The sequence below is a fragment of the Coturnix japonica genome, chromosome 4 (assembly GCF_001577835.2).
Source record: "Coturnix japonica isolate 7356 chromosome 4, Coturnix japonica 2.1, whole genome shotgun sequence".
Classification (NCBI taxonomy): Eukaryota; Metazoa; Chordata; class Aves; order Galliformes; family Phasianidae; genus Coturnix; species Coturnix japonica.
The window spans coordinates 51,147,406-51,173,890 of NC_029519.1; the positions used below are offsets into that span (position 1 = coordinate 51,147,406).

Sequence of the window (26,485 nt, forward strand, 5' to 3'; positions counted from 1 at the left end):
GCTCTGCTCCACTCTCCATAAACCATAAAAAAAGGCCGAATCATTTATTATTTGAATCATTTATAACATGGGTGAATTTCAGCTTACATGAATTTCAATTCCAATTAGAGAGCAATCCATGATATTTTAAGCCATTACTTACTACAGAAGTCCACACACAGGGACTGGCATTGATGTTAGAATCCAGTCTTCCCCCTCCTTTTCTCCAGATTCCTCTTGGAAGGAATTGCCCTTGTGCAATTTCTAAGAACCATTTGCAAGTTGTTGGTTTTTTTTTTCCCCCTCCCCTGAAAGTTTGTCCCTTATCTTGCACTTTTTCTGTTCTGTGTTCCTGCTATCTTTAGTTTGATCACTGTTATACTCCCCTCCATTGATTTGTGGTAATCCTCTCCATTCACTTACTGCCCGAGGAGAGGGATACTGTCTGCTGCCGGCTCAGATGCTAATCTGTGTCTGGTGGGAGTAAAGGATGGACATTTACACCAGCTGTGCCAGAGCCTAAGGACTGTAAAGCAGAAGAAAAATACCAGTGTAACAAAACTTACATTAATATATGTGGCATTAAAATAGCCACACTGCTCAAATGACCAGAAAACATACAACTTTTAAATGTTAACCAATTTTATGACCAAAATCCATAGACAAAAATGCCTGGAGTGTCGTTCCAAGTTTGTTTCAAGAGCCTGGTGGTATTTTAGGAATGTACTTGTTTCCAAGTAGTTTGCTCATCCCTCTATTTATAAAGGAAAATTCACACTTTTACAAACCAATGTGTTAGTTCCTTTGCCCTGCAACAAAATCCCCTAAATCTCACCAACAAATGTGTGAATGTCTTATCATTAATTGAGAGAACTGTAAAAGCATACTTAGCTACACAACTTTAACTGTATTATATATTTCATACAGAGAATTATTGCCAGTTAACAATGAAATCAAGTACATTAAGATTAGTATCTTACCTTGTAAACTACACAACTTCAGTACCCGTCTGTGAGCAAGATCTATTTCTGGAACCAGAGTTACCAGATGTAACCAAGTTTGGTTTTCTCCTTTACTTTCCACTCTCAAAATTACAACTACAAGACCTGTTAAGCATTCAATTCATGTTCATTATTTTCAGGCTCCTTAGTGAGGGATCTTCATGCAGCCCTGGTCATTTTAAAATACGTGGCAGAGTATACAGTCATTCTACTGCATTCTCTGATAATCTGATGAACTAAACAGAGGCCTCGAGAGATGTATTTACCATTAAACGGCTTTATTATTTCTAGTGTCCAAACACCAAATTAAAGAAGCACAACTGAAAATGTCTCAAGAATTTTATTTCATAACCTCGTGTATAAAACTTCAACATACAAAAAAAAAAACAACCCAAAGTGAACTAGAGCAAGATCTCTTGTAATACATTTTTCCTTTCCATAAAGCTCTACCTAAGGGCTCAGAAGCAGTAAACATTCAGCCTACTCAAAAATGGGATTCGGAGTAATGTTCATACTTGCAGTCTGCAGAATTATGAGTCAAATGAACGGGTTTCTGATTCCTTCTTAAGAACAGTTTAGTTGCTGTAAGCAGGGATGGGCTTGGTTGTTTTTTTTTTTCCTTTTTCTTTTTTAAATCGTGGTTCAATTTCAAGACTACATTCAGCCTTAGTTATCTTCAGAGAAGCGAATGTGTTTACTTGTCTGTTGAGTCTTTTCAAGTCTCATTCTTTCAGCTTTGGCAATCAACTGCAAACGAACACAAAAAGCAATAAGAAAGTTTACATGAAAATTATGATCTGAATAAAATTACCATTTTGTTTTGCAATCATGATTGTAATATTCATTCATCTATCAAATCTCCTAAGAAAAGGATAATGTTTGAACAGAAGAGCTAATCTGTACATGCAACAAAAAGCTAAAGCAGCCCCAATTAGCTACAATTCAGCAGGGCCCCAGAGCATTCGAAAATAAAATAGGGCAGCCCTTCCATTACTGGACAGTGCAGCATCTTTTATTCCAGTCCTCCTTCCTCCCACCATGGCTGAAGAGAACAAAACTATGCATTAAGTAATCACAATATACAGTGCTATACAGGACATTAAGAACATAAATCCACTTACCGGATTCACACTATCACTCGTGACATAAGATAAACAAAGGACACACGCAAACTAAAAAGCTGTATGACTGCTTTGTCATTTTTTAAAGGTAGCAAGGACAAGAAACACTGAAATCCTGAAGGAGGAGCATCCTTTATGGTGGGAAAACAGCAGAACACACCACAGCTCTTAAGGAATAACATTGCAGTAGGGAGAAATAGCGGTGCTAGGAACCCCTTACTTAAATCTGCCTAGCCTGTAAGTTGTTGGCTGCATTTCACAGCAGACTGATGAAATTACTACAGTATCTGGGTTTGTTTTACTTTTTCCACACAATTTGAAGCTGTAAGTGCTGGACTGCCATACTGCTGAAATTGCTTGCTTCAGTTCCCTGCCTGATTGCAGTAGCACTACAGATGATTTTAACTCATTTCTCTGACCATACTCTCTTTTACTCATGACAGTAACTTAGACTCTTTTCTAAAAAGGCAGCCCTTCTTGCTCTGCAGAAGATGATCATCTAGGACACTTGTATACTGCCACCCTGACAAGCGGTGCTCCTCATCAGTTCAGATGACTTCCGCAACGTAACTTCTATCTGGCATAGAATATTTTTCCCTTTTCTCACAGCTAACCAAACTTCAGGGATATATCCCAACTCTAGTCTTAAGCAAAACCTGTTACCTCTGCACTAAACTCTGAATTTAGCTATTGGCATTCCCATAGGATATTTACAATTTAGGGAAAATATCTCAGTAGTAATTCTCACACACACCACATTGCTTCCTTGCAAATGTGATGGGAAATATATTTTTTCCAAAATATCACCCATACTAGAACACTCACCTATTTAACTACAGCACTGCACCGATGCCATAATAACAGCCAAAAGCAAAGATGCAAACATTCTTGCTGGGATGATTCCAAATGTAAGCAAAAGATCCTAATAACTGTTACATGAGTAAAATGAAAAACAAATGTAAGGAACAAGACAGACTTCCCAGTCTGGATAAAAGGTGAGAAAGCAGGAGACACTGGTGAACCTAGATAAAAATCCATAAAGCACCAGTTTAAATCCATGCCTGCTTATTTGATGCAGACTAGGAGAATATCAGCTGGTGCTGTGGTCATAGGTGGGAAGCAACCCATGCAGAAGGCAGCCCAGAGTTTCTTTGAGGAGTCTCATTTATAAATGAAATTATTTATCTCCATGAGTGCAGCCAAAGCAATGCCCTGCAGACACTGCTTCTTGTACACAGCAGGCAGCACATGGTATGCTACTGCTGCTGCAGTGATTACAGCAGTCAGGAATAATCCTACACTGATATCACAAAACAGTGCAGTGTTTGCTATGCTGCAATATAATTATACTACTACCATTATATATGGTCCTCCCTCATCCTCTAACATGTAATTTGTCTGCACTCCTTAATATAGTCTCGACAGCAGGAACAGCTCAAACTCTACTGCATTGCTTACTTTCACAAACATTCTCCAGAAAGAAAGTACATTTAAATACATAACTAAATTTAATTACTTGCTGGTAACTAAAGAATGGACTGGGAGAATTAATCTCTAAAATGTAATGAGTACAATGGGTCATTAATTCAACATATTACATATACTCTCAAGTTATCAATCTACTACCAGCACCTATTTCTCATTGGTTGCACCTAATTGGAACTACTATTCATGTTTCATAGAGCAGCCTAGTCTCCCACAAACATCAGCTAAAGCATAATGCAGTAAAATGGTATGCCATTCAGAGGCACTTTGACAAACCTGAAAGGTGGGCCTGTGTGAACCTAGTAAGGTTTAACATGCAAAGTGCAGGGTTTTGCACTTGGGTCGGGGTAATCACAGATACACAGACTGGGGAGAAGAACTCCTTGAGAGCTGCCCTGTGGAAAAGGACTCAGGGGTCCTGGTGGATAAAAAACTGAACATGAGCCAGCAGTGTGCTCCTGAAGTTCAAATGGACAATGGTATCCTGGGTGCCATCAGAAGAGAGGCGGCCAGCAGGGACAGGGAGGTGACTGTCCCTCTCTACTCTGTCCTCATGAGGTCCCATGTAGAGTACTGCATCAAGGCCTGGGGCCCACAATACAAGACCAACAGGGAACTGTTGGAGAGGGTCCAGAGGAAGGCCACAGATGATCAGAGGGCTGGAGCACCTCTCCTGTGAACATAGGCTGAGGGAGCTGAGCTTGTTCAGTCTGGAGAAGAAAAAGCTGTGGGGTGACCTCATGGAAGCCTTCTAGTATTTAAAAGATTATAAATGGGAGGATAATCAACTTTTTACAAGGGTAGACAGCAATAGGACAAAAGAGAAAGAAGAGAAAGGGGTTAAACTCAAGGAGGAAAGGTTTGGACTGGATGTCAGGGGGAAGGAAGTTTGTTACAGAGAGAGTGGTGAGGATGCTCCAACAGGCTGCCCGGAGAGGCTGTGGCTGCCCTGTTCCTGGACATGTTCAAGACCAGTTTGTATGGGGCCTGGGCAACATAGTCTAGTATTAAATGCAGAGGCTGGTGGCTCTGTCTGTAGCAGAGGGGTTGGAACTCGATGATCCTTGGGGTCCTTTCCAACCCAAGCCATTCCATGATTCTAGGAAAGGCGCTTAATGTGTGTCATAGAGTGGGATCTTCCCTTCCTCCTCTCCTATTAGCCCCCACTGCCAGTGCACAGGCAGGGAACAAATCAACCTTGCAAAGACACAGCCCCTGAGCATAATGTGAAAAGAACAGCATGGGCTGTGCCCAAGCATTCCCACTTTTCTCTCCTATCCCCTTTTACCCATTTATTCTGCACATTAATTGCTCCTTCGCTAGCACCCAATTCTCTCTTCCTCCTGAAATGCCTTTCACTTCTTTCATAACTCCTATCTTCTTGAATCTCATTCTTTCCTTCTGTGTAAAAAACCTACAAAGCATAAGATGCTTCAACTCCCAAAGAAGTCAAGCACCCAGGCTGAAAGCGTAAAGCTCTCTCTGTGAGCAGACAACTTCTAATCAGTCTATGGAGTCTAAGGCCATACAGTAATTGCTTAAGATTTGCTTGAACAAGTACTGCCCTAAATAAGCATTTCTGACAAGATTTCCAGTCTTTTATCACTTCAAATTGTTTATCATGTAAAGGAACAATAGGCTGAAGTGTAGATTTGGAAGAGCTAGAAGAAGCAAGCACAAGGATGATGATGAACCATCAATTCTAGGGGTAAAGAAATTATATATATATATTAAAAAAAAAAGTTCACCATAATACTGACACTGAATACCTTTTAATTCTCCCATATACCAAAGGGTGGTGAGATATCAGTCACAAATGATGTCAAGCCTTTTAAGTTTAAACACTAATTCAAGCAGGTACCTATAAGGTATTGTCTCCAACAGAACTATAACAGTTAAGTGCTCATTTTAAAAACAAAACAAAAAACACTTGGACTAAATAAAAAAATCCTTTAAAAGAGCAGATCTTCATAAGGTAGATAAAGCAGTGGCATACTGAGCTGTATGTATGCACACATTTTCCTTTCCGCTTTTACTGTGATCTTCGAATGAACCAATGTGGGAGCACATTTGTAACATTTTACGTTGAAAATCCTTCCATATTAATGAATAAAGCAATACTGTGGGTTTTTTTGTACTATCTTTTCCTGGAATACAAGATGCAAAACCGTACAATAAAGGGTTAAAAGCTCCTGACTAGATCTAGACATTCTTTTCCTGATGTCTTGCTTAACAGACTTAGCATTTAAACAGCATTTGCTAAGCTTTGAAGTCAACACCTCCCAGCATTGTAAGGTGATGGGTAAGGGGGAGGTGCAGGAGTTTGCTGCTGCTATTGTTAAGCAGAACTGCAACAGTTTATATTTGCAAGCCTAAGTAAGGTCCATTACTGGCCACTTTACACCACTTTGGTCAACAAATACCAATCGTCAAAAAGATGAAGAACTAGAATCATGAGAGCAGGACACCTACAGCATGAAGTAAAAAACAGTCACTGGCAAAATATATTTTCTTTAACATAAGAACTCATTAAAAATAAATAAATAAATAAAAAATCTGTTAGTTTCCACATGCACAGAGTCTGATACTGCTTATATTAAGGAATAAAGGCTAAAACTCAAGGGCATCTCTTTTTTTTTTTTTTTTTTTTTTTTTTTTTTTTAGGTAAATGCAATGTCTTCCCAATTATATGGAACGACTAGGAAACTCAGTACTGTGTGCATTAATGTGGCATCTTGTAAATGCAATTTGTCTGAAAGTCTATATAGTCACTGTAAAATAAGGTCAGATGATTTTTAAGTTTTGTAAGCAGTGACAAAAACTTCAGTTAAAGCCAACTCGGAAGCCTTATCTGCAATAGATGTATTGAGTAAACCAAGCAATAAAACATCCCTGAAACACCATTTGGCCCCTCTCTGTAGGGTGAAAGGTCGAACTCCCTTGATAAAGAACCCTTCATGCCTGGAAGTGTCTTCTGTGGGCAGGAGTTGGGGCTGCTCCCTGCCAAGTTCAATGCAACACTCTCTCAACACTGAGGTCTGATGGGCACAATAAGGTCAAGGTCTGAGGAAAACACCAAATGAGCACTGAATAAAACTATACTGCAGTGCTATAGTTCGTAGGATTAAACTGTTTGACAGCTAAAACAACTAGACTTGAGCACATTAGGTGTGCTCCAAGCTCACTAGACGTGAGACAGTTTTGGTTTGGAAGCTGTTTATGTACAGATGCTGGTTAGCAGTACATGGATTTGTCTGAATTGGAACTTACAAGACTACAAGCATAGATTCAGGATTACTCTACAATCACACCATCTTTCACCATAGCACAGAATTCGACATTAAATGCTGTATAAAAGCTTTTGTTCTACTGAAATGTTGCTTATTGCACTAGACAAACAACCTAGAGCAAATAAATTACTGCTTTATAATGAGCTCACCCAGTGGAGTTTTTAAAGGAAAAAAAAAAAAAATAAAAAAAATCAGCTTACAAATTAATTTCATGTAATTAGTTATGGAGATGAGAAAAAGTTGAACCCACAAAGAGAATCCTTGCATTTGGCAACCGGACTAGGTCAGCTACATACTTTGTGAGTGCAAAACCATGCTGCAAAGTAGGTAGAAGGTGATCTTCCTTATCTAATTACAAAGCCAAAGATTCTGAAAAAGCAGATAGTCTTCAACTACGGTTGTATGAAGGGAAGGAAAGAACAAATAAACACCTCACCTTTTCAGTACCCCGCTTCTTTTCTCGAGGCTGGTTAAGTTTAGCTTGTCTGTCCACTAAAATCTTCTGCCAGTAACGTTGTTCATTATCACCTTGAAAATCAAGTTAACACAACAGTATGTGAACAGAGGTATACAATTTAGCAACATGGTGTTTGTGCTGGTAAAATCTTTTCTAACTCAAGTAACCCCCATATAAAAATACTTGTTAGGAAAACCTTAACATCAGTTGTAGTAAGAAACAGAATTTTGAACTAAAATATATGTGTTTATTTTTATTAGGACGTCAAACAAAACCCACTCTTTCTGCTTACTGCAAAATCTGTTTCAAAACAGATCCAACTGAGTAATAACGTAGGCTTCAACTATCAGTCTTTGTGAATCCAATCCCTATTGCTAAACAAACCAGCCAATATAAAAGGCTGCCCTGCAACATTTGATCAACACACTTCGGTGAACAAAGTAAAGAAAGAGTGTCTAAAGAAACTTAAAGCTGACACAAGGGCCTGTGCTCTGTAGTCCTGGACGGGACCTTAATCTAAGGTACTACAAACTTCATTAACTTTAGAACTTGACTGGCAAGTTATGTTGGTATTCCTGAGCAAGTATCTTTACAAGCTTAACAGAAAGAACTGAAGAAATAAGCAAACAGTGCTCTATACACTTAGCTGGCAGGAGGAGCTTAGTTTTAACTAACATTTCACCACAGTACTCAGCGGCCCTATAATCCACTGATGTATTTACTCTGATTTGTTTGACTACACTATCAAAAAATAACTGTAAAAATGACAATTATTTGACTTCATCAGACTGTGAGAAGCCAGCCGTAGATTGTGTGGGTAGTTTCAGAAGATAGAAAAAGAGCAGAAATAGTTCAACAGTTTCCTTCATTGACTGTTTTGTGGTAAAATAAACAGTTTGCCACTGCTCCTTTTGGTATGAATTGCAGCCATCACAATAGGAATTCTGTGGTGAAATGCCATATGGTCTCACAAGAAACCATCAGTTATGGGGAATTCTCCAGGTTATCCTGGAAAGGATTTCTGCAGAAATTATGGAGCTATGATAAGCAATTTTACATGTATTTTAACTGCATTTTATGTACATTCAGTCACAATACCACAATACCACCAAAATGCTTAATATGTTGCCAGAGGAAAAGCACAGTCAAAAGTTCTATTAAGTCAAATATTACTAGAAGAAGTTCTGCCCCTGAAGTAGCAGAGAGCATTAAAGATTCCCTATTGTTATTCATCACATTCACCTTTACACCACCAAGAAAAGCTGAAGTTCTTACTCAGCCTTTTGCATGCCTCAAAAGCCTTTCTATTCTCATTTCAATGAACCAGTTTGGGGTAAAAAAAAATTTAAAACTATGAATGGAACGATCCTACAATGTAGTATTTACCTACTCCCAATCTACTGCTGTGCTCTTTCATACAAGAAAAAAGAAACCCACATGAAATCATAGATTATAATTTTTTTTTTTATTTTTATTTTTTTAATTTATTTTTGGAACATAAAACTCTGGAGGACAAATAATCTCAGCATGACAATAGCAGCATTCACCAAGCCTAAACTTTAACTGCGATAGTATCAATAAGGTTAATGCTTTCACTGCAGTTATTCCTTCTGTAATCCTTAATTGTCCTTTATGTGGGTTTACATCTACGCACACATGTAACTGGACCCCATAAGGCTCTATGCAGGCATATACTGACATTTAAACACGTAGACAAGATAATCTCATCTGTAAGGCTCTTGCATTTGCTTGGTTTGGTTTATTTAAGATTTAAGATTTTTACTGTTTAGAATTAAAAAGTATGAATTCAGTAATCAAGTTTGAGACAAGTCTCAACTCTCCAATCTCCGCACACAGAAAAACATTTCAATCTAAAACAAAATAAGAATTTAGAACACCAGAGTAATTACAGGACAAAGAATACATTACAACGAGTCTCCTTTTTTAGTGTAAATGTATTTCTAAAAAAGCATAATACAGCCATTAGTTATTGAACCTCCTAAAAAAATAAATAGATTAACTGGAAGGTAGGTGTTAAAGCATAACCTTGCTGAGAGTTTGGTATCTTTCATTTTAAATTCTTGCCAGTTATCAGAATGTTATAGTCCTAAGGCCAAAATGTGCCTTAAGTTCTATAGTCTAGATCTAGGGTAGTGATGAAACCAGTCTCAAAAGAAGAGAATTAAATTGATCAGAGCAAGTAAAGCAACTATTTCACTCTATACAGTGGCTTAAGAACACTCACTATTTTACTAATTCCATTACAGTCAAAAGTTAAGACTTATAGGAAATAAATATACAATATATAATAATAAGAAGTCTGCTCAACAGCTACAAAGACACTTAAATTTTTATCCATAAAGCTATTACAATACTACATGATATACATAAAAGATATGACCTATAGTCAGCCACTGTAGCTGTAAAGATATACATTTGTCTCCTTCCACTAATAAAAAAAACTGGTAACAAACAAAAATACCACACAAAACAACAAATAAGCACCAAGACTTACCAGTAAGAATTTCATATTTCCAGTTGTTTTTTATCTGTAGGTCTTTGTGAGACTTCATGACTGTCTGTGCATCCTCAGGAGTATTAAAACGGACATGGCATTCTGTGTCTCCTTCTAGCATGTCAACATAAGCAACATCAGCCAGCATTGCCAAAGCATCCTATCAGGGTGTGTGAGAACACAGACTTCAGAGTACAGAAGAGTGGCTATTTTGACCACACAATTTGTAGAACAGCACTCATTTTTCATAGAAGGTTATGGAGTAGAAAGTAGTAACAATTTTTGAATCACTTGTCTAATAATTTTGAGTCAATATATTTTCATAAGATGAGCCCATAACTTTAAGACAGCTATTAACCTCTCATTGTGCTCCCAAGAACTATTTTAAGCAGTAATTCCTACAGATATTTCTTTTTCCTAAGAACAATTTTGACTAATGGAACACTAGTTTTGAAACAAAACGGACAATAACTATATCTGTACTAACATTCCTTCAAAAGAAAATAATAAGTGTTGTAACACTGAAAAGCGTCATTCCAATAGAAAAATATTCAGGGTCTTCCTACATATGAAATCCACACACACAGGTTCCTTTAAGGCAGATAATCTAAAAAGTAAAAAAAAACACAAAACAAAACAACAAAACAGTCCTTCCTATCTTTATGAAGTGATCTCTGCCTGAAAATTTTCACTAACAGCTGAAGGAGGAAGAGTCACACATGCTCTTTCAGATGAAGTACTTCACTTGTAATACCTGCTGTTAGGGAAATTAACTAAAACCACACATTCCTAGTCCATTTTGTTCACAGCAGGCAGCTCAAGCCGCTACTGTTCAAGAATTACTTGCTTTTAACCCCATCCACTACAAAGCACAACCTTAAGCAAAACAAAACTAAGCACCAAAATTGTTGAGATCCTTTGAGAATCAAAACTACTGTTCATTCTGATAACCCAAAGTCATCGTGTTTTGGTTTTTAAATTAAGACTCACACAACACATAAGTTTCTCTCCCCTGAGAAACAGGGGAGCAAATGGAAGTAGCACAGCAAAAAACTAAAATATCAAAATAACATTAGAATTGCACTGAAAAGATCTTTCAGGTATGTAGAAGTTCCCCATGCCTGTCATGCAAGAAGAAATACTGGAAATTTACTAAGAAAAACCTAAATGCATTGTCTGGCGGCAGCAGTGCTGTAGATATGACAGACCTGGTGGACAGACAAAGTAAAGGCTTTTGCTGAAGCGTTAAACATTTCACAGAAGCAACTAGTATAGCCACAAGTCAGCCAGGGAATGTCAAGTATAGTTTGCAGTTCCCTCTGCCAAGCTGAGAAACAGCTGGAGCATCCTGAGGATTGTTGTTTGTTCCAACTACAGATGTATTTTACAACTGTATTTCTTCCTAAAAATCTTTCCTCATTTGTTTGGAGATATTCTGTATAATATTTTGCCTTATTATGGAAACCACAACAACTATTAACAAGAATAAAGGCCATGCCAATCTTGTTATGTCTTTACTTTCACTGAAATGTTCTTCTTAAACTAAAGAAAAAAACTAAATTTGTTTTATTTGGAAATACCAGACTGGAAGTTTATGATTTCAGCAGTAGCTGAAAATGAGCTCTGCCCTACCTGAGCATAATGTGTTATGTGACAACACAAACTCAACTACATAAAATGTACTTTGCAGTCAAACTGAACTGGCCTTAAACGTTACAGTGACAACTACCACATTCTCAGTGCCTCCAGTACTCAGACGACTGCCTACAAATACCAAGGCAGACAAGACTGATTAAGGTGAAACCTCATGTATCATCAATTCCTTTTCAGTGAAAAATACCCTTCAAACCTTGCTAGTATTTATGCATACATTCAACTTCACACACTTGCAAGTAGAAAGCTCCCAACAATGTACAGTTAGATATCTAAGTAGTATGGTAAGCTACCTCAGAACTTGTGTTTAGATCCATTCCCATTATAAGTGGTCTGCACATTTATTCTAACATGAGTTAAAACCAAATGACAACTTTCTCATACAATATGTTTTCTTAACCCCAAATTCCTGTTGTTAAAAACAAACTAACTAACTAAAACAACAAATCACCACATACCGAAGCAAAAACAATTTACCACTATGGATTCCTTCATTTGATTTGTACCAAAACTAGTGGCACAATTACATACAGAAAAAGGTGCACCCAACAACATCAAACTCCTATTCCTGAAACGGAAGATTGGTCTCAGCAGTGATTTACTTTTAGCAGTATAACATTAACCACATTTTTCACACAGCAAATGAAAAGACAGAACAAGAAGGGCTGGAGGTAGAGGTGACAATTACTCATCCTCCAGAGCATTATTTATTTCTGCCATTATTTTCAGCCTTGGTTGAAGCACTCAAAAGGCTACATCTTGTTTGAAACATTCTCTTCACCCTATTTTGCCATCCTAAATTCTTCCATTAACAGGTACTAGAGAGGAATCCGAACACAGCTACAGGTAATCAAACAAACAAACAAAAAAATATCGTTAAAATTTGTTTAAATCGTATTCCATATTCAAACATTTGGGTGGCACTGTAAGAGGAAAGGCTAACAGCTACCCTGAGGTTACAAAGGCATTACCTTGATCTGCTTCCTGCCCGGCAGGGGCTCAGTGCTAATGATCTTCACAATTACTCCACTCACAAACTGGGGCCCCATTGTGTTAGCCTTGACAGGAGGGGCACCATCTTCACTGGTGGCTGATGGATTGGAAAAAAGGAGAGAAGAAATTTCACATTTATCAGTTTGGCAAGCCAAAATCTACAAAAGCACAGAAGCAACGTGATGTACACAGAAATGAAAAAGGAACATATTTTAAAATCGTGGATCCAGATTCCTCTCTAATGTAATAACATAAAAGAAAAAAAAATCGTAGCTTCACAAGCACCCTAGAATATTTTTTCTTCTATTCATCACAGTTAATAACCAAATCCTGAATCTATAGTGATTTAAAATAAACGACAAGTCTGTTATCGAAGTTCAATTCAATTTCAATTGAATTCAATTCAATTCACTAAATGGGAAAGGAAAGAGGATCCTGAGGTGGGGATGGGAGGAAACAATTCCATTTCAGAAAAATATACTAGTAGATCCAAGAATATGCAGCTTAACTTCTAGCTATAAACCTGATCAAACCCCATTATAAGGCATTTCTGAATGCTTTAGATTAACAGTTTTGTAGCCCTTAGAAGGGATGGTTAAACAACACAGGCCAACATCAAAAAACTCATTCTTGACTTATTTCTCCCTGGCTTTTAAAATTACAATTACCTAAAAAAAAAAATAATCTCGTTTAAGAAGTGGAACTGGACTGTTCTTGCACCACTTTTTGCTTATAAAATTCCTTAGTACTAAACCAATTTAAATGAGAGAAGCTTGGCATTCAAAGAGAACATCAGTATAGGAAAATAAGTTTTCTTTTTCTATATTTCTAGAGGACCAGTGACTTAAGCATTCTTGAACCATATAAAAAGAAAATGAAGAACAAACAGTTACATTTGCCATTTTTAGACTGAAGATTTTTCGGTGCACAGTTATTTGTTTCCATCTCTCCCACAGGCTCAGGTTTGATTTGGGACATTGTTTTCTTTAAGGAGGCCATGCTGGCTTTTTGAAGAGCCAAATATTCTTGCTTCAAATCCATCCATTCAGTCCTGTAAAGGCAAGACAGGTAAACCAGTTGTAAACACAGAAATAAGGTTTAGAAACTCAGACAAATCTGTCTATGATGGCTGAAACTAAACTTGGCAAGTGATGTAGATCTTTCTTATTAGAAGTCCCCACACAGTTTGCTCATTTTCACCTTGGTCAGTACCTGCATTTTTAATTTTGCTTTAGCTTTTAGTATTTCAAGCAAGTTAAAACAAGAATAACCTCACTTGTAGAGTGACTCAAATTCATTACACGTTCAGAAAACAACAGTGGTAAACTCTCTTCTACTGGAACTACAGAGCTCACAGACTCTATATTCAGAGTTAATTCAGAGACAGTGAACTCTGAATTTACCGAATTAGTTCAGTGAAACCACTTTGTGTCACTATATTAAGAATAAGTCATTTACTTTCTAGAAAAATCATTGATCGAAAATCAACAACTGGTTAAACTCTCCAAAAACCCACTGAGATAAGAACATTCCTCACTATTCAAATGCACTCTGCTTAAAAAATACCACCACATGGAAGCAATTTATATATTTACATACATTTAACATGGAGATGTTTCTGCAAACAGCCAGAGCTTTGCTCCACAGAAACACAATGCCTATAGTGCCACTGTGAGAACGACTCATTGTTACCCTAATCTGTACTATCAAACAAGCTGATAGAGGATTTTTAAAGAGGAGGATATCTTGTGGTAATGGTTTTAGCTGTTAACACTGACAACTGTATACTTCAAAAAAAGCATCCAGACTCACCCAGGATCATACATTCTCAACAGAGCAAAGACATTAAAATAACAAAAGACCCACGTAATGATTCGTTGAGATAAAAAGGCAACACCATTCCATGGCGAGGTATGGTATAAATACAAGCACAAGGAGTTGCTTGTCAGCGTGTCTCCAAAGAAGAGGAGACTGTGGGGAATGAGGCAGGCAAGTATTTACAATGCTTATCCTCTTACGGATTTTTTTTTTTTTGCGCTTCGCTTCAATTTAAAACTTATTTCTTTGTCCTCAGGATCCTGGAGGAAGAAGACGAGCACCGTTGGATAACTTTTTTTTTTTGGTGTGGACCCCTTTTACTTTAACATGGAGGTGCTTTCTGTGATTTTACAAAAGTAAGTGCTTCCATGTTTTAGTAGAGGTGAATCCTGTTCTCAATTCCGAAATGCTGTCCACGGCTTCGTTCTTATTTTGGTCAAGAATTTTCTCCCCACAAGACTTGAGCAAAGAGACTTTTGGCCGAAAGCAGCTAAGGACGTAAACCAAGACAGTTTATGGTCTGTAGGTTCAGAAGGATTTTTTAAAGGACTTCCTCCGCTTTAACATGGAGGTACCTGCTGCCTACAAAAGTAAGTGCTTCCATGTTTCAGTGGTGGTGGATCCTAATTTCTTTCTCCTCTTAGAAAAATGACAAGCATTACAACGCAGCGCTGACATGGTTTATTGCAGCGCTGGGTGCATGGAGATCTCCACCTAGCATGCACCCAGCGCTGAAATAACCAATGTCGGCTTTTTAAACTATCATTTACTTGCATGATTTTTAATTGTGTTGTTAAAGTAATTGTTGTAGTTTGTTTTACAGAAAGAAGTGCAGCCTCTCTACTTAAGGTTTCCCACAACTTAAATGTGGACGTGCTTGCTTTGTTCTAAAAAGAAAGTGCTTCCATGTTTTAGTGATGGTGAATCTTTCTTCTCAACTGGAAACTGGAGCAGAAGAACAATTTCTTTATGGATCTTTTTGGTTTCTGTATTATGGGGGAGGGAGTGTGGGGCCTCATAATATTTCTACCACAACATCTCTAGTCAAGATTATTTTGCATCCTGTTTCTGTATTTGCACTGCACACAGTCTTGTATGCAGAGCTAGTAATCGGACAGCAAGGACCCCCTCTACTTTAACATGGAGGTACTTGCTGGACACCTGAAAAAGTAAGTGCTTCCATGTTTTAGTTGTGGTGTCTCCTGAAACCCAACAGATGTAGAATTCTGGCATTCCCACTTCTCAACTACAGGCTAATACTGTTGCTAATATGCAACTCTGTGATATAAAAATTGGAATTGCACTTTAGCAATGGTGATGGACTGTCAGAAATGCACACTTGAATTGCACACTAAGTTCTCATTCCACAAGCATTACCTAAAAACTCTTGCATAAACCTTGTATAAACCCTTGTACAAGCTGCTGTATATACAGATTACTTATATAAAATGTGTGTTGGCATTCAATAAAACGTGAAACTATGCACATTTTTTTTTTTTTTTTTTAAACCTACGCAGAAACTCCTCATGGCAACTGAACGTTTTAAAATTACAGTACTCCCAAACACATTCACTGGGCAAAAAGGCTACTACCACTTCTACATAACTTCCAGGGCCAAGACTCGACCAAATACAGACAGCTAAATAAGTAATATGAGGCATAATTTTAACCTGCAAGTTTCAACACTGGGAAGGGGGGTTTTAAATCCACAGGAAACCCAAGCAGTGAGTAAAACTCACTTCGGCTTGGGCATCTTACACCATCACAAACTGCCTGCTCATAATCAAAAGACACTGGTAGTAAGCCACATATTAAACTTACTTTGAGAGTACTCTGAGTGGAATAACTTCTTCACCCATCTTGTGTCTTTCTTTGTGTTTTTTCTTGTGTTTTCTTTTAGATTTTGAAAAGGATGCGTCTTTTTTATCACCATCTTTATCATCTTCCACAGGAACATCTAAAAATTAAAAACCCAAAAGAAAACTGGTATAGAGGCAAAACAAATGGCTAAAGCAGACAACTGCAGTTTCCCTCCCCCAACATTTTTCTTCACTCAGCAGCCATTAGATAAACAAGTTAGGACTTATTCCCTAGTCCACTTGCCTAGCTTAGATCTATACTGGATTCTTCTTGCACATGCAAATGCCACTGCAATGCAGCTTTGAATCCCATCTCTACTAACATTTTTCCTTATCCTTTTGGAATTTTTAACCTTATCTAGATTATTAATACTATCACCACCATTTGTCTAGCTTTAATCCATACTTTTATCTTCAGTGACTAGTGAACTTCTTTGAACCATTTCTATTTCTGATGAGATTTACCTACTTCAGTGTTATAGATCTTCCCTATCCTCCCTGTAGATTATCTCCTTGAAATGGCTCCTTGCAAGGTTAAATTTCAACAGCAGAAAATCCCAAATATTCATAAACTGACCTTGTTCTGTCTCCACCAATTTCTACCTACTGACTCAAGCAGAGCAATCTTACCAGTTTGAATGTTACCAAACTTTAATTTGATAAACTTACTAGCCTTCAAGAGTTGGTTTCTTAACATATTTGTATTACAGAGATTACATTGCAGCAAAAAGCTGCCTTCCATCCACAAGGTTAGTAATTTGCCTGTCCCATACCTTCCCCTCATTCCCAAGCACCTACCATTCATCTCTAACAGATAGCCTCTCAACTACTCGTTATATAAATGACAGAAAAAGAAAAGCAGTGAACCTTACCATTAGAATCTTTTGGAGCTTCTGTTGGTTCCTCTTTTACAGGATGAACTTCATCCTTCTGAACAGTCTTCTTGACTTTTGCAACTGATGCCTCACCATCTCCAGAGCTACTTCTTTTTCTCTTTCCTGGCCTGCTTTCCATGGGTACTTCTGAGCTTTCTGATCTGTCCCATTTTCTTTTCTCTCTTTTTGAGAGCTGCCTGTGAACCTCAGTTCCCCCCATTTCTGAACATTCTGATGAAGTCCTGTGTCTTTTTGACTTGGGGGCTTGCTCTGTTGTAGTGTTCACATTAATTTCCTTTGCCTCTGCAGCTGCCTGTACATTGCCTTCTTTCTTAATTTTGGACTTCTTTTTTTTCTTCTTTTTCTTCTCCTCTATGTAAAAAAAAAAAAAAAAAAAAAAAGTTACAGTTGCTAATGACCACAGCTGGGTTAGTAGTTATACCACTGGTCATGCTACTCTGAGATGTTAAATAGGTGTCTGCCTCTATCATCTCTAGCTATACAGTTAAGATGCAATACACTATCCCAGAGCTCCTCCCAGGCATTCTAAGCAGAATTACAAAACAAAAACTGAAAAGAACACAGGATGTTACAAAATTGGAAAAGCTCTTGTGACTCTTGTGACTGACAAACTTGTGCAGTTTGACTACAGGTTTCCCCAAAATACCTGTTTTCAAATTAAGAAGAAAGGAGTTAAGATGTTATGTCATTGCCTTCTTGCCTTTGAGAAGAAATATACACCAGCTTCCAGGCCAGCCAAAGACAAACATAAAAAGAGACTGCTGATTTATATTCCCAGAAAAAGGATTTACTCAACAAAGTGGCCCCATAAAACTAGCTCCCATTAAGGAATGCTAACTTAAACTGTAGGAAAAAAATACATTTTGTTCACAGTATTTGCTTCAAAACTGTTGTGGGTAGGATGCAGTATGGAGCACTATGAACACACTTCAGAAGGGTTTAAAGATTGCTCCTGTGTGACCTGATGTAGGTGCTCCTCCTCCTGTAGGGGGGACTAGATGATCTTTCAATGTCCCTTCCAATCCCTGAAATTGTGTTTAATTTAAAAGGCATTTTTTTTCTTTGGTATTTTCAGTCCTATCTGCCCTAATAGTATGACAAAGAATCAGTGACAATAATGAGGAACACAACTCATCAATAGCCTTGAGAAAGAGTGTAGGAAGTCCCCTGAAAATCTAGGAAATTGTATTAGGCTCAGAAACAAGAGGAAAAATGATTCAGTGAATCAGAGTTAGAATATGTCTCTGTTAAGCAGCTTCATAAATTACAGAAGCTATTTATTATTGGAAACATACTCAACTGTAAATTCATGATTCTTCTTGCAATATCCTCAAGATTTTTGTGAGCATCCATAGATCACGTGAAGTGAATTATTAAATTAGCTGCAAAAAGTTCATTTCGCTATAGGCTGCTCTGCTCAAGAGTTTCAAAGAGGAAAATTATAAAAACAGTTTTCAAAGTTCTTCACTGAAATTCTCAGTAAGGGAATGAAAAATAGCACAAGGTTTGCTCTGATGGCAGATGATCACAAGCTTATGTAAATGGCAATGAAGTTCAAAAATAATCTTCCTCTTGTGTCTGTACCTTTCTTTTCAATACTAAATATTACTAACACAATATCTCCAATTTGTCTTTTGCTAGTGCTAAGTGCTTAGATAATACTACTATAGTCTAAAAGCTGTTCTGCTGGCATAACAACGACTAATGATGGCAGCTGGCAAGAGGGGGAAAAAAGATACTGAGCTCCTTATCAAGCAGGAAAACAAAAAAGCAGAATCCTCCTACATTTGAATTTTACAATTCCATTTCAAGCCTACATTGGCAGCAGCACTAAAACAAGCGTATTTGTTTCTTCAAGGTTAAGAAATGAGATTAGATTATAACAACAGCAATCAGTTCAAAACTCTGAATTCAGAGGCTGAAACAAAACATTTAGTCTTGATCCTACCTACTTAACACTTACCCACTACACTGCTGTTACTTGTATTGAGTGCAGGGACAGGCTTATTCTTGACTGTTTTGGGGAAAATCCCAGGTTTCCGTGGTGCTTCTTCTGGAGGATTATTTAAAAACTTCAAAACAAAACAAAATTCAGCAATTAATTTTTTAAAATCCACTGCACATTCAAGATAAAACAAGCAGGACAATGTTCATTCAAGAACAACGAAGCCCCCCCATGACTTTGGAGAAGTTCAGAGCTAGTTTATTTCATATCATTAGCGTGACATATTTGTGCCTCTATTGCCATTATGGTATGATACACGCTTTTAAAGTTGCAAATGCATATTTTCAGCCAGTTAGCTTGGTGCAACTACGCTTATGTCAAGAAATTTAGTAAGCCATTCTACTGTTATGGAGATCTCTAATTCTGTAAAATATGCCATTGCTAACCAATAAAATTAGTTCAACGCTTACCCCCTCCCTTGACTCTATTAAATCTCCAAACAACAGAATTTACACTTTTAAGGATTTTGATTGATTGCAATTCTGAGAGGAAGAGATGAGGACATAACCCCTATTAGCTCAGGATTTCAGTTATGATATTTCAGGAATTTCTGTATGTGAAAGCTATGTCCATATCACTGACACACAAAAAGGAAGAATGTTGACAGATGAGAGACGCCATTACTCACCTCAATAGCTTTTTCTGCTTGCTCTTTAGTTTCAAATTCAACAAAAGCAAATCCCTTGGGATCACCAGTAGATTTATACCGCGGTATGCTGACATAAACTACATTGCCACACTTCCCAAACACCCTCTCAATCCAACTGTGATTGACATTTTTGGGAAGAAGCTCCTATAAAAGCAAAAAGAAATCTTGTTTTCTCAGTATTGTACTATCATTTTATCAGATGGTTTGCTACATCTAAATAGAATTCTTCACAAAAAAACACATTTGATGTAACATTAAATAAATAATTTACTTCAGTAAATATTCTTGTCAGGAGGTCATAACATTCAGACAGTAAAGACAGTGATCTGAAAATGGATCTCTATACATTCTCCTATCTTAACAAATAATTTGGATTGAATTAAACAGGTTCATCTTCTTCCCTTGACAGAAACACCAAGGCTTCACATGTCACTGCCTTGTTCAAAGATAAACCATCTCTGTCCAGTTAAGATCAGAGTAAGCATAACTCTGTATTGCTTCAAACTCATCAGCATAGAGCACAAGGATTGTGTTTGTTTGTTTCATGTTGAGAACTCAGGTGTCACACAAATTAATTCTTGCAGGTCACTAAAGAGGTACTACTCAAATTGGTTTAAGCTCTACCAGCTTTTTAATACAGCAACACATTTTAGGAGCATGCACACACAATGCCTCAGTTCTTAACAGTTTTCCTTCCCTTATCAAAGAAACATTCTATTGTATCAGTGCCTAAAGGAGACTCATTTGAACACAATTTAAAATCAGTACTCCCAGATACATGCCTGAATTAAGTAACCAATACTTCTCTCTTTTTTTTTTTCCATGACAAGTTACCATTCCTTAAAGGATCACTGCTCCCCCTCATGGCTTAATGAGTTAAATGACTTCGAGAAGTCATTTAACATGGCTCAACAGTCTAGTAATAACAAAATAAGGGGTGGGTATCTGACACAACAGGCTTCTAAAATGTGATAAAACAAACAATATCCCTCTTCCCCTTTCCAAACAAACAAACAAAACCCCACTAAACCAACCAACCAACAACAAAATAACTCTGTACCTTTTTGGGTGGTAAAGAGAGGATATAGAACTGCTACACATTCTCCAAATAAGATTTTTTATGGATTAACTAAATTACAAAACCCAAATCACCTATTTTGGTTTTACAGAAAAAGTTAAAATTAAGGAAAATCCAGTTAACTATGTAGTTAGGTTATATCACTCAATACATTGAAATATTATATGAAGGCCTTCATATTGGGTTCAATTCTATTAAAAATGCACATAACTTTTAAAGAAGTGACAGTACAACCATCAGATCTCTTTCCACTTCCCAACACAAGTGGCTCAACAATACAATAATAGTAGACCTACTCTGAGATCTAAAATATCATACTGAGAAGCAGCATAAGCTATTTTCATTTATGTTAGTGAATCATTGAACTAGTAAGGTTGCCACATTATGCTAGTAGGAATATTTTAAAAAGCAACCTTAACATAAGATTAGCTCACTTAAGTAAATCCTGCAACTAAAAGAATGTTTACTTCATAAATGCTTGCTAGTACCACTGTGACTCCTCTAGCAACATTAATCAGAAAAGCCCAGGGAAATAAGTAAGATATGGATGAAAATACACCATTTCCATGCCAGGATGTGAAACAGCTCTTTGCTCAGCATTTTAAATCAAGACAATGCTAGAAGACAGCATATGACACTAAACCCATTCCTTTCTTGCCCTGGTCTCTGGCTGTGATCACCTACTTTCTCTTTACTTCCTTTACTCTGCACAAGCAGTAATAGTCAGGCCCTGACCTCTCTGTGCTAACAAAAGTATAAATGAACAGGTATTTTCATTCGTTATAAATGAACAGGTCTGTTTAGCCTTGAGAAAAGAAGGCTGAAAGGGGACTTGATCCAGGTTTATAAATACCTGAGGTGTGGGGGCCACAGTGGTGAGGCTGGTCTCTTTTCAGTAGTGCGTGGGGACAGGACTAGGGGTAATGGGATGAAACCACAGCATAGGAAGTTCCACATGATACAGTGAGGGTGACGGAGCACTAGAACAGGCTGCCCAGGGAGGTGGTGGAGTCTCCTTCTCTGGAGATATTCAAGACCCACCTGGACACCTACCTGTGCGACATGATGTAGGGAACCCGCTTTGGCAGGGGGGTTGGACTCAATGATCTCTAGTGGTCCCTTCCAACCCCTACAATTCTGTGATTCTGTATTCCCAAAACAAATTTTTATTGCATTGAAAGTACATATTAAGCCTAATATATGCCTCATCATTACAAGTTTAGTACATCTCTCTCCTTTTGTGCTGTCTTTTTTCTGAGAAAAAATCCTGTTTCCTGGTACTTTGATCTTGTCAAAGAAAATCCAACTTTTAACTGTAGTAAAATATGCGGCTGCTTTGTTGTATGTGCCATTCTTATTACTATAATAATTTGCAATCAAGTTACAGCCTGAAAAATGTACAGTGTTTTTTTTCAGCAAGAATAGAAGTTTAAAGTATTTGTAACAGCTGGAAATAAAGTGCTCTGTGAGACACAAAGCTCACAAAACAGGTACAAACTTACCACATAGACTGTACGACTATCCACATCCTTTGGTTGTTCACCCAGCGGCTGGCGTCTTCTAATCCTAGTTCCTTCTAAATCCAACTAGAATTTAACCAGAAAAAAAAAAAACAACACAGTCAGCAGGACTGACTACTTCAGTTCCACTATAACTACTAATCCAATTGCAGCAAAAGAGTGAAATATTGAACACCCACCTCTACAACAGATGAACTTTTAACTGCTCGTGCTATCAATTTTCCATCAGTAGTCAATTTTTTCATTTTGTTGAAAGAAACAAGCAGTGATATGTCAACATCTGAGAAGGAAAAATAAAAAATAAAAGGAGCACATGATGAAATCAACGCAATTTAGAAAGCCCTACTTGTGTGTAACAAACAGACATCAAGAATGAGCTAGAATTCCCATGAAAAGAATGTGGCAGTCATTACTCCAGCATGCAAACCCACACTGCAGACTGATGAGGATCTACAGAAAGTTGTCACCATCAGAATTCAAGCTTCAAGGAATCCTATATTTAACGTTTTGTGCTCATCTATCAAAGGAATTTCTGTCTTTTACCTTCCAAATGATAATTGTCCTTGAAAAGAAAGGAAGAAAAAAAGCCTTTGTGATGTACTTTTACAGTACAGAAATAATTTGCAGTGAAAACATGTTTCTCCTTGTGTTTAACCTAGCCTTTCCAACACAAAAGAGCCCCAGCTTTTACTTCAGCTGAGATGAGTCATGCTGATAACATCTGAACAGAAAATTATGCAGTACCAGTCTTAGTTAAAAAACTGTTCGAGACATCCAAACTTTAACACCCACAGAAAACATAAAGAATTTTCTTCTATACACTCTTTAAAAAACAACTTGGAAGTTCAATGCAATTGAGGACTCTGACAAGTGATATAGACTTCCCACACAACACTGATGGGCTAATGATTTATACTTCAAGTATGGAATCCTTAAGAAAACAAAGAACACACTTATGGAATCTGAAATGCATTATTTCTTTTGCTGGAAAAGGACTGTCTGTCTCTATAGATACAGCACAACTGATATAATCCATCTGGAGTAACACAATTGAGCAAATATACTGATAGATCATCTTAACCACAAATTTACTATTCTTAAAGCAAAAAGCATAATTGTTAGTGCAGCTAATGTGTAAACTAACTTCTGCTTCAGGATGAGCTGAGTAGTTCCAAAACCAAGCTCTATCTCCTAACCTGAATTCAAATGAACCATGTCAAAAATGGCCAGTAGGAAAGAGACCTATAAAAGCCCCAGTAAAAGCAAATGCACAATCTCTCACATATCAAATCTGTCCAAGCAAGAGGAAGAAAGAATATAAAACTGCAAAAGGAAGTGACATTTTCATACCTGTATACAGCTACCCTACAATTCAAGTACTGTACGTCTATGGAAAACAGTAACCCATGTTTGCTTGCTTATGCTGTTGATTATATTAATAATAATAAAATCATCAATTCAGGTCTCTTAAACAGTCACTACAACTGTTGCAGATGCCTCTAACTTACTTCTACAGCTATTAGTAGAGGAAAGCAAAATAAATGCGTACAGATTCAAAGAACTATTAACAAGCTCATATACAACTGCTTTCTTCTAGACAAGCAAGCATGCACCTAAAAATAAATTGTAACATCACCTGCAATATAGCAAAGAAGAAAATTCAAATCATATCTGTTTACTGACATGCCATTAATATAAACTTACATCCATCTCTGGACTTTTCTATTTGCTCTCGAAGAAATCTATCTTTGTGGAGATTAACATCGCCAAACCAGAAATCCACCTGTTTAGCTATGTCTGCAAGCACCTGCTTCACCCTTGACCTCTTCTTTTTCTCCCTCTCTTTCTTCTGTTCAGTGCTTTCCTCTTCCATGGCTTTGTCTCTTGCAGCTTCAGTCTCCATTCCCGTCATTCTGCCAATCAAAAGTTAAATATAACATTTAAGAAAATCAAAGTACTGTTACAGTATGGAACAAACACTGTAATCCCATACAGTTATTTTCAGAAACTTTATCACATGAAAAGGAGCTTAACTTTACGCATGCCCTACAAAAACATGTACCATTCAGTACTGAGTAATGTTGAAAAATATTAAGTACAGAGAAGGCTATGCTGAAACCTAAGTCTCACAGCTCCTTGCAATGCCCTCCAGCCATAGCAATTCACTGCAGACAGGTTGGTACCAAACCACAGGCTTTCCATTGAAAATCTGTGCTACCGTGTTAATCCAGAAAGCTTCACGAGCAGCCTGCTCTCCCCATTAAGATTACTAAGGAAACATGCACTGTCAGAAAAGCAAGGCTATTAACTAATGTTACTGAATTACTAGAAGTACTTGTGGAGGTAATTAAGCATCCTTCAATAAGTCAAATTCCTCGTTAGCAGAGAAGGAAACAACCTGTTAAAGGGAGTTCACAAAACCCATCTTCAAGTAGATCTTTGCCCTCCTAAAAATAAATATAAATATCCAATAAATCTCACTGGAATAGGCTCCCCAGGGAGGTGGTTGAATCGCCATCCCTGGATGTGTTTAAGAACCGTTTGGATGTGGTGCTCAGGGATATGATTTAGCAGAGGGTAGTTAGAATTAGGGTAATATAGCTGGGATGTGGTTGAATTTGATGATCTTTGAGGTCAAAACTTCTAGGTACATCAATTCAGGTTTTTTTTTTGTCTGGTGTTTCAGCTCACTGGAGGTATACAGTCATCCTAGAAGAAAATGCCAGTCACCACAGCGCTTTACTCAAGCCAAACAAAGCAATACCGGCAAAAGCAGACAGCTTTTAGAAATAAAATTAACACAAAAAATAAAGCGATTAATATGGAAATCATCATTTGAAAGACTCCTCAGCTCGTAAGGAAGCACAAGTACAGCCATCAGCGAGGAAGCTGACATCTGCAACAGGGCAACAATGGAAATAGTCTTCAAATTATTGTGCAAATGTGGCTCCTCAGCCGGGGATCAGTTTCTCTCCCCGCTGTGAGCTGACCACTCAGAACAGCGAAAGGGCAATTATCTTGGAGAGATAAACCAGGTAGAACTCTCCCAACTGAAGTTCAAGCTACATTCGAGCCCTTCAGCAACTTACATTAATTACTAGCACACCGCTTAGCTGAAAGCTACAGTGAGTTCCACCATTACAGGACACTTTCTTTAGTTGAACAGTATTTTATGACCCCGCTAACACATAACGAATATGACTTATGAACGGCAAAGCTTTATTTTAAAAACCCATCTAAAGCATTTCATGTATTTCTAGTCACTCAGGAAACACCAACAGGCACAAGCTGTAATCTGTTCTGTTTTGCTCCTCCTCCTCTCCCATACCCACTTTTAGGCGCTGCTTTAGTGCTCTGTGATATCGAGCATTGATATCAAAGCTCGCTTGCTTACTGTAAGCACTTAAATATGAAGATAGGAGAAGGAGGGATCATATGAAACCTTATGCTATGTTTCCATACAGTAAATGACAATAATTTCTCTTCTGGACAAAACAAACGTTAAGTTTTTTTGTCTTGTGGATAAAATTCAGCACACCTCTGCTTTCAGAGATGTACATTGCAGACTGCCTTGGGCATTCTTTGCTTGGCATAAAGGAAGAGCTGTACCTCTTTTAACTCATTTCTTACCACAGAATCACCCGGGCTGGAAGGGACCTCAAGGATCATGTAGTTTCAACCCCCCTGCCTGGCAGGGCCACCAAACATACACATTTACTAGATCAGGTTGCCCAGGGCCCCGTCCCAACTGGCTCTGAACACCTCCAAGGACGGGGCACTTGTTACACTCCTCCCCTCGCACCCCGTTCCTGCGTGACCAGGGCAGCTCTTTTCAGCCGTTATAGCACTCAGCAGCCCTATTTCCAGGGCGGTGCAGCCGCCTATGCTCCAACTACGGCTCTCTCTTAAGGACGAGCGGCGCCCGCGCTGAGGTGATGCCCACAACCGCCACCCTTACACGCGCCCCCCACCCACAGCACGGCGGCACCGCCCCCTTTTCACTTGCCCCCGCCCCCAATGGTGACCCCCGCCTCTCCCTACTGACCTGTCGCGGGGCGGCGTCACCTCGTGTACCCCGTGTACCCCGTGCCACCCCCCGCCTCTCTCACAGCCGCCCTGTTCTCCGTGCCCTGCCCGACAGCCGTCACGACGGGCGGCCCCGGCGG

The 26,485-nt window shown here is 38.1% G+C and overlaps 1 protein-coding gene across 1 annotated transcript; it reads right to left on the reverse strand.

The window, feature by feature from the left end:
* Nucleotides 1-1,241: 1,241 nt before the first annotated feature.
* Nucleotides 1,242-26,457, reverse strand: LARP7 (La ribonucleoprotein 7, transcriptional regulator). The gene is made up of 13 exons (XM_015861992.2): nt 26,365-26,457; nt 24,024-24,232; nt 22,499-22,599; nt 22,302-22,385; nt 19,701-19,865; nt 19,031-19,139; nt 17,044-17,418; nt 16,134-16,269; nt 13,388-13,545; nt 12,473-12,591; nt 9,849-10,008; nt 7,313-7,404; nt 1,242-1,727 (listed from the first exon to the last, which is right to left on the reverse strand). The coding sequence occupies exons 2-13, from the start codon at nt 24,229-24,231 to the stop codon at nt 1,647-1,649; spliced, it is 1,788 nt and encodes a 595-aa protein (XP_015717478.1). The 5' UTR covers nt 24,232; nt 26,365-26,457; the 3' UTR covers nt 1,242-1,646.
* Nucleotides 26,458-26,485: the final 28 nt, after the last annotated feature.